The sequence below is a fragment of the Labrus bergylta genome, chromosome 19, assembly GCF_963930695.1.
Source record: "Labrus bergylta chromosome 19, fLabBer1.1, whole genome shotgun sequence".
Classification (NCBI taxonomy): Eukaryota; Metazoa; Chordata; class Actinopteri; order Labriformes; family Labridae; genus Labrus; species Labrus bergylta.
The window spans coordinates 8,045,474-8,058,323 of NC_089213.1; the positions used below are offsets into that span (position 1 = coordinate 8,045,474).

Sequence of the window (12,850 nt, forward strand, 5' to 3'; positions counted from 1 at the left end):
TGAGGGGGTCTACCGAATGCCTTCAGTGAAAACTGGACAGGAAATGTGCTTCAAAGCAAAACATGCATGACTCGCTGTGAGCCGGCGCCACCCGCTGGGAAACAAGTGAATGTCTGTCGCAAATGTTTTTATTATTATTATTATTATACACAACATGCCAACATTCAAGGAAATAGGGTTGTAGAAAAGCTTCACCTGACTAAATTTATATTGTAGCTTGGAGTTTTATTTTTTTCTTCAAATCTGAAGACTACTTTTACTTTTCTCTGACTACAAAATGTCTTTTTGATGAAGCTGAGCTTGAGAAAAGCTGTTAACGTCTGCAAGGAAACGCCTGCCAGATTTCTTTAGGCCTATTATATGTGCTTATTAAAGTTCATTTTCAAATTATTTCTAAGAAAGTGTTTCTTTTCCCCTTTAGTCATGATGCTTTTGATGTCTTATATGAACAACATTACAGAAAGAATCCCTAAAGAGAAAGCTCCTCTTTAAATCTGGAACAGAAGTTACATCTCTCTCTCTTCAAAGCCACCAGACTTCATTTCTAAAAACAGTTCATTGACCTTGCAGAACAGAACACAGCAGATGCTTTTTTACAGTTACCTCATTTGGTAATGAGGTTATGTTGGATCCAAACTAAGCATCTACAACAAAAAAAGCTGACATTAGAAAATCAAAACTAACAGATCATGTCAGCAGGAGATCAGCAACTATTTTGCTCTTCCTAAAATTGTTATTTTTGTATGTTATCGAGTGTGTTGGCTTTAAATATAGATTGTAATGGCTGTTTTTTTGTCAGTATAAAAGTCCCTTTTGTGATATTTTCAGACACAAAGATAACAAAAGCTCCTTTTATTGGACCTTTTTTTTCGATTTGTAGTTGCCCCCTGGAATGATGTTTCAGTCTTTTAACCCGGTGTACTGCTGCAGACTGCTGGAGAAATAGCAAAACACTTTGTAACTATTTGTCTCTCAGATCCAAAAATAGATCCAAAATAGGTTAAAAATACCACAGCGTCCCTCTAAGCGGGTGAGTTACTTTCCATCCAGTTTCATCCTGCCACTCACAAGTTGCGAAAAAACAAAAAAAACAATCATGTTGATAAAGAGAGAGCAACACACGAGCCAGATCCTGCAAAAGAACCCAGACTGCTTTTTTTAAAAAAAAAAAGAGCCAATTATTAAACATGAAGAGAAAAGCCGGACTCTCTCTGAGTTTAATGTTTGCCGTTTTAATTCTGAAGTGTCACGTCAAGCGTTTTCCACACACAAACATAAAGTAGAGAAGACCAATCCTGCAAAAAAACATTCAGTCAGTGAAACTCGATAACCGAGGAATGAGATTTAGGCTGCACATCAGACGCTGGCCAGACACAATGAGGCGTTGGTGCCTCCAAATCCGAACGAGTTTGTGATGGCGACCCGTCGGCCGGGAGTCTGCCAGGTCTGAGCTGTGCAGGGAACATAATTCAGGTCAAACTCTGGGTCCGTGCGATCCAGGTTCAGGGTCGGGGGAAGGACCCTGTGGTAGCAGGCCAAAGCAGTGAAAGCTGCCTCCAGGGCTCCTGCGGCCCCCAGCAGGTGTCCCGTGGCCCCCTTTGTGGAGGACACAGCCAGGTGTTCGAGGTTATCACAGAAGAGCCTCTTGATGGCGGCGTTTTCAGCTGCGTCGCCCAAAGGTGTGGAGGTGGCGTGGGCGTTTACGTACGTCACCTCCGCTGGCGCGACGCCGGCATCTCTGAGTGCTGCAGCCATACACCTGCAAAGAAAAGTCGACGGAAGGAAGACAATGATTAATAAACATGACTGTGGCAGAAATATGTTTTTGTCCACCTTTCTTCATCAACCATCCTCCACGACTCACCTGAACGCCCCATCGCCGTCCGCAGCGGGCGCTGTGATGTGGCTGGCGTCCCCCGAGAGTCCGTACCCGAGCACCTCCGCGTACATCCTCGCTCCTCTCCTCACCGCGTGCTCCAGCTCCTCCAGGAGGAGCACCGCCGCTCCTTCCCCCATCACGAAGCCCTCCCTCTCCGGGTGAAAGGGTCTCGACGCCCGCGCGGGACTGTCGTTCCACTTGGTGGCGAGGGCCCGTGCCCTGGCGAACCCGGCCACGGACAGAGGGCCCACGCATGACTCTGTTCCCCCTGCTACCATGGCAACCGCATCCCCGTGAGCTATGAACCTGGCTGCGTCGCCCAAGGCGTGCGCTCCGGTGGTGCACGCCGTGGAGACCGCGTGATTGGGACCCTTCAGTCCGTGTCTGATGCTGATGTGGCCGGCCGCCATGTTGACCAGGATGCGAGGCACAAAGAAAGGGCTGACTCTGTTGTATCCTCTCTCTTTGAAAGCGGCAGAGGTGCGAGCGATCTCGTCCAGAGACACCATGCCCATGCCGACAGCCACCCCGGTGTTGAGATGCTCCTCTGGGGTTTCTGGGTGCCACCCTGAGTCCTCCAGAGCCAGCTGAGCGGCGCCGAGGGCCATCACAGTGGCTGGTGACATGCTGTTGATCTCCCCACGAGAGGCGAACCTGTCCTCCTTGAAGCGACCCGCTCCATCTCCTCTCTGCACCAGTGCTGCAACTTTACAGGGGACTGTCTTATACTCCTCTGAGTCCAGAGACACAATCCCACACTGACCTTTGACCAGCCGGTCCCAGGGCAGTGCAGTCCCAGTTCCCAGAGGACACACCAACCCTATCCCAGTAATAACAACTCTCCTTCTGTGGGGTCCAGAGCTGTGCTGCCTTTTTGAGTCTGTGTTTGGACAAACAGAGACCCTCTTTTGAAGAAGTGTCCCCATAATCTGTGATCTCAACTTGAAATTAGTCCAAACGAATGGTGATAAAGCAGACATGCTGCAATCTCTCCCTTGTCATAAAAGAGAATTAATGTAAAAAAAAAAGTATCCTTCAGATGAAACTGTACTTTAGTTTGAGACTTAAAAGCACTTTAAACTGAGCTGTCAACACATCCATGCAACGAGAAAACGACTCCATCATTGAATCATTAAAGCACCTTAGAGTCAGCTCTTTCTAACGCCTGATTTTTTTTAACAATTAAATCCTAATTTAAAAATTCCCTTTATATCAATAAAGCAACAATATTAAAATATAATGTTCCATGAAACATAATTAAGGTGAAAATTACAGTCTTAATGCATGTTTCACATTTTTAAGGCTGTAAAAAGTAACTCAGGCAGTGTGAGGGCAGCTTCCTCGACATCTCTCAGCCCATACGGCACTTTTAGCTTCAGCTACCAAAACACTGAAGTCACGGTTTTGTTTTTTTTAGTTTGTTCGTGAGGTTTAAGTATGTCTGAATCCCCAGCGGTCACTACATTGTGCGAGAATTCAAACGAGGAGTTTCTTGACGCCTCAAAGTTGTTACTCACCTACGCCGACAACATTTTAAGGTAATGTTTTGAACTTGGTGAACGCAGCAATGCCTCTGCAGACATGGACGTGTTAGCCTCACCGCGATTGTGTAACATCTAATCTCTGTGTTTTCTTTTTAAGGTTTGTTTTTTTTGAATGCATCCAACAGTAGCTAACTTTGTTCATCTGTGATGAGTCACCAAACGACACCTGCGTCGTGATTAACGCCGCAGTTTCTGCACACGCCGCACGTCTGTTGTGCGCCCAACCAAAACCCTGTTAAATAATCTGCTATTTTTCCGAGTCTTTGTTGTTAAGCTCACAAATACACATGGGAGCTCACTTTTTCAATTTTGGCATCGATGTCAAGGCTGTTCTGGTTAATTCGGCGTACAATTGAAACCACCAATTAAAAGCAATTATGATTATATGAGTCTGTATCTTATTTAACATTGGCTTTAAATTAAATACTAGATGGGGTGTTTCTGCCACGTCTGTGTTGAAAAACAACACCAATTAATTAACTAATCATGCCGATTAATCATGTGGATATTATGTTTGTACATTTCTCATTTGTAAACATGTAACTCATTGTTGTGTACTTTCCCACAGAGGAACAAAGTGGTTTTTATTTTATTTTAATGCCTCTTATTCCTTATTTGATATCACCTTCCATCAGGTATCCGAATGAGGAAAAGTACAGATCGATCCGCATAGGCAATCCTACTTTCTCCACCAAGCTGCTGCCCATCAAAGGTGCTGTGGAGTGCCTCTTCGAGATGGGATTTGAAGAGGTAATAACTACTATTTTGCCAAAGCTGGTGCATGCTCACATCCCAAGTGTCTTACTCGGTTATCCGTCTTTGACTGTGGGTAATTGTGATAACATCTTCCACTTCTTTCCAGGCTGAGACACACCTGGTGTTCCCAAAGTCTGCATCCGTGGATCAACTGAAGCTCATCAGGGAATCCATAGCAAAGGAGAGGGATCAGAGGCTGCAGCCCGTGCAACCCTCCGCTCAGCCTGCTGCGGCCTCTCCCTCGGCTTCCACGCCAGAGAGCTCCGCCTCAGCGTCAAGCCAGCCAGTCGTAGCACCTGCAGCACAGCCATCATCCTTGGTGAGGATATGGCTGGTCCACACTTTGTGTTTCACTTCTGTTTTTTTTAAGTTTCATTTTCACCCTCAGTTTAGTTTCATGTACACAAAGAGCAGACTTCAGTGTGCTTGCAGCTCAGTTGTCTCCTTACGTTTTAAACTTTGGAGTTGATATGTCCGTAACATGTCATATATTGTTTGAATGCATTTTTATGAAGAGATATTTCTGTTTATGAAGATTTCTTTAAGCCTCCAGTTGTGCGTAAACACGGAGATCCGCTAAATAGCTAACACTGAAGCATTGTGTCATGTTGTATGTGTACTACAGAGTACTGACACTTTCCGGAGTTGTTTAGCTGCTGAATAAATGTGTGTAAGAATGTTATACGGCGATGTTATATGTGAATACATGGGGTTACAATTCATACGGATTTAAAAAGAAGTTTGATTCATATTTTCATCTCAAGCTATTAATGTACATCATACATTTAACTATTTACAGTTTCATGTCATGTGTGTGTGCTTTACATGTGCAGTGTATTGACACAATATTTGTACTGTATTTTCAGTTTTACAGAAACGACCACCACTAAAACCACTCTGTTCAAGAAAACGGTTTTATTGGAGTTTTTGTTTCGCTATCTGTCTAGCCTTGCTCAGAAACGCAATCGTGAGGACAGAATAGTAACCCTGATGTTGTGTTGTCTTTCTGTCCGTCAGGAGAGCAGCATGAGCTTCTTAGTGACTCTCCAGGCGAACTTCCAGCATGTGATGCTGTATGAAAACCCAGAGCTGCAGCAGAAAGCCAGGAGCCACATCCCTCACCAACAAATGTCCTCTAATGCTGAACAAAGGCTGAAGGAAGCCAAAGACGCTGATTCAGGTAAAGTCCCCTAAATCAATATAACACATTGTTTATCTGTCTTACACTGTATGACTAAACTTGCTTGCTTTCCTGTTTGCAGAATGTAAACTCGGAATAGAGGACTTCCTGGCGCTGGAGTTGCTCAGCTGGTTCAAAAAGGACTTCTTCTCCTGGGTGGACTCTCTGCCCTGCAGCCGCTGCGGAGGCCAGACGCAGAACTCCAGCTCGCTCAGTCCCACTGCGGATGACCTCCGATGGGGGGCCCAGCGAGTGGAGAACCACTACTGTCAGAGCTGCCAGCTCTCTACCAGATTCCCCAGGTCTGTGTGTGTTTGACATTTTATAGCTGCAGTGAGGGAGTTAGAACATTTTTTTTTTTTTTTTACAGACAACATCAAAATTTGGATTTAGTTGCAGAAAAATGTTCAATGATGAATATCTTTTTTCACTAATTCTACAAATCATTGTTACATTTTTTATTTCATAGTATTCACTGTTAAAACAGTTTCAAGAAAGTGAGAAATTAAACATTTTTGCCTGCATACTGTCAAGAGAACACGGTAACTGTATATGGAGAGCAGTGGGTTGCATTAATGAAAATATATTTTGTATGCTTATTTTTTGCATTATGCTAATTTCAGGTACAACAATCCAGAAAAGCTGCTTGAAACCAGGAGGGGGCGCTGTGGAGAGTGGGCTAACTGTTTCACATTGTGCTGCCGAGCCATGGGCCTGGAGGCCAGATACATCTGGGACAGCACAGGTGTGTACATCACTCACAGAAATCACTCTTTGCATGTAATAAGATAACATACGTTAAAACGTTCTGCAGAGAATATAACACAGGCATGCAGTGTTATATATCAGGAGGAACTTCAAGTCCTAAAGAGTGGCCATTGTTACTGTTTTTATTACCCATAGTTAAATTGAATATCTTTGAAGTTTAAGAACTGTAATTTTGACAAAATTAGGAATCTGTAGAGTCCCCTTGAACTCTGGATGCAAGTATTCAACAACAATTTGGCTCATCAATTCATATTGAAGAAAATCAGTTAGTCACGGCTTAAATCAGGACTCACAAAGAATTGAGCGCCATCTTAAAAGTGAAGATCATAACATTTAACTGAACACTTTGGAAAAGTAAGTAAGGGCATCTTGAGTTGAGATTTCTGCTTCCCATAACATCTCAGTCTGTCCTGAAATAACTTCTGAGAGTTTCTAAGTTAATCCTGACGTTAAACTCACAAACTTATAAATGTTCTTACGTGATCAAACTTTTTAGTTTTCTCTTGATGGCCCACCTATAATTCCTCTTTTCCTCTTTCTTTATAAATATAATTCCTGCTCCAAGCACAAGTTCCATATTTTTTCTATTGCAATCAAACCTTTAAGGATATTTAATGCTTATTGTACTGGTGTCTTTAGACAATGATATGATGTATCAGTCAAATTTCAAACACTGTACTATCATACCTGACCAGGTTTGTTTAAAAATATTCATGGTGTGTTTAAAATAAAAGAAAGACTCAGTGAAATCCAATTTGTTACTCTCTCTCTGTTGATTCAGACCACGTGTGGACAGAGATTTACTCGTCCTCTCAGCGTCGCTGGCTGCACTGTGACTCCTGTGAGAACGCCTGTGATAAACCTCTGCTGTACGAGGTCGGCTGGGGGAAGAAACTGGCCTACGTTCTGGCTTTCTCTAAGGACCAGGTAAGACAGATAGACACTACATCCTACTGCTGCCACAAGTACTTTTATCATTAACAGTTAAAATCTATTCTACTTTTACTGTTTAGGTATCTCTAAAGTTTTTCTTTTACTTCTTTCAAACCAAAGTCTAAAATTTTGATATTGTGACGTCTCCATTTCCTGTGTTGGTTTTTTATCTTGGAATGATTAGCGCCCTCTTTTGGCCAAACAGCTGCACTTTGAACAATGTTGTTTCATCAGGTCCTGGTTCAACAGACAGTTCATGTGTGTTGGTATTCGTGTTTGTGTGTCTGTTGCAGGTGGTTGATGTGACCTGGAGGTACTCCTGCAAACATCCAGAGATTTTGACGAGGAGGACCAGGGTTCAGGAGGCCTGGCTGCTGCACACCATAAACGGGCTCAATCAATCAGTGAGAGTTTCAAAACCTGCAAGTATGACTACACTGCTGCAGTGAATTTGATGTTAACCAGCTTTTATCTGCTCTGATGCTGCAGAGGCAGCAGGCCCTGACTCCGGACAGGAAGAAGGTGCTTACAGAGAGGCTGCTTGTTGAGCTGGTCGAGTTTATTTCCCCGAAGAAACCAAAATCAGGAGAGCTCGGGGGACGTAACTCTGGATCTCTGGCCTGGAGGCAAGCACGCGGGGAGACCAGAGGGGCCGATACAGCAACCACCACACAGGTACAGCATATTTCATCAAAACACATCAAACAAATCCTGCCTCCTTAAATCTTATTTTGCACAGTTGTGTGTTTTATATTTACAAATATTTCACCACACCTGCATTCAACATGACTTTCTAGCAGATCTCCTGTGAAAGCATGGAGTGTAAGGGCGCACTCAAATTAGGCAATCCGTAGTTGCAATCGTATTCTGTGTTGTTCTTCGATGTGCGGTCGCGGACTCAACCGCACGTCCATTTGATTTATTTATAATATTTTTTTGTTTTTTAATCCGCCTGTCTTTGTCAACGTAAACACGCTTCATGATCACCTAAGCTGTTCCAGAGTTAGCCGTGATCAGGCAATCATGCTTCTTGTACAAGGAAAGTAGTGTGAGTGCGCTCTAAGGCAGCGTTCACACTGCAGGCAAAAATGACCCAAATCTGATTTATTTTGCACCTATGTGACTCAGATTAGATTTTTTTTATGGCGGCATGAACCGCACAAGTTACATGGAAACAGATCTTTTCAAATTAGATTTGTGCTACTTCCAACAGGAGTCTGATACAGACCACGTTAAAAAAGACAAACATAAAGTCAGAATTTAGCGCCAAAGCTTGCAGTGTGAACGCAGCCTGCTTCACATCAGCGCAGACTGACAGGGTGTGTGTGTGTATATCTGTGTGTGTGTGTTCCCCCTAGGCTGCAGGTTTTGTGTTTACTCCCACTGAGAGAGAGAAAAGCGACAGGTTACTGCACGTGCGCTACAATGCCTCCAAAGACCAGTACTGTCGAGTGTCCAACGACTGTGAGCTCATTCCGAGCTGGGATCAGTGCATGTGGAGGAAGGAGTCTGTGTCCAGAAAGCTGGAGGACGACTGGCAGATGGTACGCTTATTATTATTTAATGAACTTACTGATACTTATTTTTAGTTTGAACAAGATTGTTCCCAGTACTTTAAAGCTAGAGAACAATGTCTCGCCTCTATCCTGAGAACGACTGGATTGTAAAACAATCAGACGGGAAATTGAAGCACTAACCAAAAATCAGCGTTGTACATTTTTCTCATAATGCATCTTTAATAATGTGAAGGGAAATCTGCAACGAGTGGGTCATAACGCAGAAATAAACGCTGATGCTGATGCTGATGCTGATGCTGATGCTGATGCTTGTTCCTGACAAAAATAGAGTTCTGTAATTAACCAATCAGGTCCTCTTTTCAAGATAGATGGTCGAAAAGGAAAAGTTTTAATGGAACATTTGGAAGTTATCAAATAAAATCCTTATTCTTTTATGTTTTTTAGCCTTTGATGAGAAAAAAATGTTTCCACATAGCTATACAAGTTGAGCAAGTTTTAAATTTCTAAGATAAGGAACATATTGGAAATATGTCATCCCTCAAACAGACCTACAGTGTTGTAACTAATATGAAACAATTATTAAACTGTGTTCATAGGAGGCATTTAAAGTCCTGAAGCCACCAGCGTCAATACGTGCTCTGACCTGATTGTGTTTCTGTCCTCAGGTGTACATTGCTCGAACAGAAGGCTCCTCTCAGGGAAAAATGAGCTGGAAGTTCGACTTTGCTCCAGCAGGGCTGAAGATAAAGTCGGTCTCCATCATGGCCAGTAGCCAGACCTTCCACTCTGGGGAAGTCTGCTGGCACTTGCAGGCGGGCTCGGTTACTACAGAGTTCTCAGGAGGTGGGGTTAAGTAAAGGATATTTTATGAAACACTCTGCAATTTGACTCTCAATTCTCTCTCTTATAATTTCCTTTTGTGTATTTGAATCTTTAGACGGGAAGATGCAGTCGTTCCAGAGTCTCTCCGGCTCCTCAGAGTTCCTTGTTGTAGCTGGACTCAGTGGTGGAGAGGGGGATGCGTCATGGCAGCACGCTCAGATCTTTAGACAAAGTCTGAAGGAGACGGAGGAGTCTTCATTCGAAGTCCTGGTCCACTTAGAAGATGCTTAACAATATGTGTTACTCAGACAAAGTGGACCCACTTATTCTTTTTCTCTGTTTCACAAGTTCAGAACGAAAAGGTTTGGATGATAGTTTTGTTTGATGACAAATCAGTGCAATATTTGAACTTGTGTCTGTTCTCCATGATGGGTTTAGGGGATTTTTTAAAAAACATTTTAAATGCACAAATATTGTGTATTCTGCTCTCACACAACAACAACAAAAAAAACACTAACTTGAGTAGTGGAGACATTGGTTGGCAAGAAAGTTTTGTGCTCTAAAGATAACACTTATTGTTAATGGAGGTGGTATCTTTGAAAGATAAAACACTATACTGGCTGTTTCTCATTTCAAAATAGGATCTCAGACTTAAACAAAAAAGGAAAATCTCTGTCGGGATCCTTTCTGTGATGTTGTCAGACACTTAAAATAACAATCGTAGCCTGTCTGATGCAAACACTGGGGATATCTTTAGGACCAATTTCAGTTTGAAGCTGCTGATCATGTACACACTAAGAGATATCGAAGAACATGCATGAGCTGATAGCACATGATTGAAGACATGTATTTTGTAACTACCACAGAGTACAGATCTCTGCCACACATTTGTTTGTTTGTCGTTTGACCGAGGGCCAAATTGATTTATGAACCAGGCAGTCTGCGGTATGTGTAAAAAGGTTCAACCATAAAGCCATAGTTTTTGTAAAAGAAAATGTTTCCTACACTGTGAATGTGTCTGTTATTTGTGATGCATGGAGAATTTCCACACCAGGGTTGATACCGATGTCGGCCCAGGTTGCTCTTGTTCTCCTGCCTGTAATAAAACTAACATGATTGGTGATTGTGTTATAAATTCAGAAAGTTTTGCTAGTGTGGGTTTAAAGAAAATTTATGAATATATTATGAAGACAAGGTGTTTATTAAAGCTCCTGCTGAGGAACCTTTTGTGTGTGTCGTGCTGGCACCACCCGTGGCCAAGTGGGACATCTTATCTCTTGTCTGATTTTTGTCCCGTGCAGGTGGAGGTAGTGTTCTTCTTCTGAGAAATCATCCCTGCTTTCTTAACAGTCAAATGTATCACTCATTGTGAATATTTGCTGTGGGAAATGTAAAACAAAGGCTTTTTCTACGACGCGCTGTGAATCATCTTGTCTGACACTTTACCCCCTGGCAGTGGTTACAGGCATTAAGAATGAGACTATATTAAAAGTCTTATCACTGATTGTGTAATTTGCCTTTTTAGGTGGTTAGGAGGCATCACAACTAATTTCAGTCGATTTCACAACAGTGTAAAACTTCTGACAGGGGGCTTTAAATTGAACACGATGTGGTCTGTGAGTGAATTCCTGCAGCCACCTAGTGTTGAAAACAGGAGCATTTAAGCCACTGTGTGTTCTCCCCTCTCATTGGTCGAAATACCGGCGCTTTCGTAAAGCTGCCTCCTGATTGGTCCGTTCGTCCTCGGGAAAAAAAAGGGTTTTACCGTCTATCGTACAGCTGGAGGAGCCGGACAGCGGATGCTAATGCTACTGCTAAGCCGATACTCGTTTTTATTTTTAAATGAAAAGTAATTAAGTAATTCGTTTTAGGATAATTTATGTAAAACTGATATTTTTATCTGCCGTGTTTCCACGTGGAATTGTAAGTCTCTTAAATGTGTGCGCCTTGTACAGTATTTATTTAGCAGGAAGTAGCACGGCTAGCATCTTTTGTTGGAAGCTCAGGCCTAGCTGTGCTCACCGCTTGTCGAGTTTAACAATAGCCGCCCGACACACTCCCCTCCTCCTCCTCCTCCTCCTCCTCCACCTCCATACATTCAAAGGTTTGTCTTTAAACTAACATAAGGAGGAAGAACATGAGAGATAAACAAGCCTGGGTTCCTTCCAGAGACTAGGACATTTGTTATGCAGACGGACTTTTAATTTCGCTGGAGCTGCTGAAGACATTTTGCGAGCTGCATCACAGAAAACAAGATCACAAAGGAACATGTCCAACGGAGCTGCAGGAAGCGGAGGGGGTCTGGCTTGGCTGGTGAGTTACTTTTTTTTGTGATTCAACTAACAAAACTTGTCGTTTTAGTGTCTAAATACTTGTGAAAACCAGCATGCTTTAAAGCTTTAACCTGCATTTAAGTCCATAATGTGTGTGTGTGTGTGTGTGTGTGTGTGTGTGTATGTGGGGGGGCGGGGGGCTCTTCTATCCATGCAAGAAACAGACCATCTGCAAGCGTGCATTTAAATACTATCAGGGTAAAGGTTTATTTAAATTAAGTGGATGCATGTGAGTATTTTATTTTAATTTAATTTTTTTATCAGAGATGTAATAAAATGAATTCAGAGGCTGCACAACATCCTGTCTGTAGTGCAGAGAGTTGTAGTTTACAGATATTTACGGGAAAGACAAAAACTTTCAAGTTGCCTCCTGCATTCATAATCACCGTACTGATCTAAAATACGATATTAAACAGTGCATTGCATGAATCAGTCATTGTTGTTGTTGTTGTTATGCAGGGACACACACGTCTCGTCAATCTTGTTTATCGTGACTGCACTGCTGTGCCCATCTCTTCCAGTGTTGGTGAGCTTTAAGTGAATAAATGTGCCATGGTTACTTCTTTAAGTGAGCATACATTTCGTTGAGGGCAGACTTGATACAAGATTAATAATAATAACCACACATTTTTTTATGAGTCTGAGGTCCCTTCTCTGAACAATGCAGAAAATCTGCTGCAAACTTCATGGTTCGTGGTGTGTTAAGGAGGAATCAGCAAAGGAGGTAAATTATATATACATGATGCATTTTTAAAGGCCGGTCCGCCTCATGCCTGTGCACACAGTTCATTGTTGAATAAAGCTAATAGCACTGCAATACAAACTGACTTTTGAGAGGTTCCTGCAGGCAGACTCATGAAGTGAAACTAGTGTATCAGGTGTTGATTTTACAGTATTTACTCATCACTTACTTGTATAAGAAGCATTTGAGTTATCTGCACCTTCAGTAACACGGTAGCTGATTTGGTAAGGGATTATCAGTCCGTCTTAAAACAGGATGAATCTGTACGACTTTCTTAAAATATCAAAAAGCTTAATGCAGTCTTACTCCCTTCATCCAGCAGACTTTCCTGTGGTGCAGGCCTACTGAACTCATGTCAAACCTGCTTAGCATACAT

General features: G+C 42.6%; 3 protein-coding genes across 3 annotated transcripts in view; 2 read left to right on the forward strand and 1 right to left on the reverse strand.

The window, feature by feature from the left end:
• Positions 1-1,212: 1,212 nt before the first annotated feature.
• On the reverse strand, positions 1,213-3,241 carry oxsm (3-oxoacyl-ACP synthase, mitochondrial). Its single transcript, XM_020638649.3, has 2 exons — positions 1,865-3,241; positions 1,213-1,759 (listed from the first exon to the last, which is right to left on the reverse strand). The coding sequence occupies exons 1-2, from the start codon at positions 2,857-2,859 to the stop codon at positions 1,357-1,359; spliced, it is 1,398 nt and encodes a 465-aa protein (XP_020494305.2). The 5' UTR covers positions 2,860-3,241; the 3' UTR covers positions 1,213-1,356.
• Positions 3,236-10,522, forward strand: ngly1 (N-glycanase 1). Its single transcript, XM_020638648.3, has 12 exons — positions 3,236-3,417; positions 4,059-4,173; positions 4,286-4,498; positions 5,197-5,359; positions 5,442-5,661; positions 5,983-6,104; positions 6,909-7,054; positions 7,354-7,464; positions 7,550-7,735; positions 8,419-8,604; positions 9,243-9,420; positions 9,515-10,522. The coding sequence occupies exons 1-12, from the start codon at positions 3,317-3,319 to the stop codon at positions 9,688-9,690; spliced, it is 1,917 nt and encodes a 638-aa protein (XP_020494304.2). The 5' UTR covers positions 3,236-3,316; the 3' UTR covers positions 9,691-10,522.
• A 640-nt stretch (positions 10,523-11,162) lies between these two features.
• top2b (DNA topoisomerase II beta) overlaps positions 11,163-12,850 on the forward strand; it is a 29,286-nt gene continuing 27,598 nt past the window's right edge. The window contains exon 1 of the mRNA XM_020638642.3: positions 11,163-11,712. Coding sequence (XP_020494298.2) covers positions 11,668-11,712 — 45 coding nt within the window. The 5' untranslated portion in view covers positions 11,163-11,667. The remainder of the gene's footprint in view (positions 11,713-12,850) is intronic.

Excerpts from the sequence above, each read along its gene's own strand:
- oxsm (XM_020638649.3), bottom strand. The coding sequence starts at position 2,859 with ATGTCTGCTTTATCACCATTCGTTTGGACTAATTTCAAGTTGAGATCA. Across the intron at positions 1,760-1,864 it reads GACGGCGATGGGGCGTTCAG|GTGTATGGCTGCAGCACTCA; the intron begins GTGAGTCGTGGA and ends TTTTCTTTGCAG.
- ngly1 (XM_020638648.3), top strand. The coding sequence starts at position 3,317 with ATGTCTGAATCCCCAGCGGTCACTACATTGTGCGAGAATTCAAACGAG. Across the intron at positions 4,174-4,285 it reads TCGAGATGGGATTTGAAGAG|GCTGAGACACACCTGGTGTT; the intron begins GTAATAACTACT and ends ACTTCTTTCCAG. Across the intron at positions 6,105-6,908 it reads ATACATCTGGGACAGCACAG|ACCACGTGTGGACAGAGATT; the intron begins GTGTGTACATCA and ends CTGTTGATTCAG.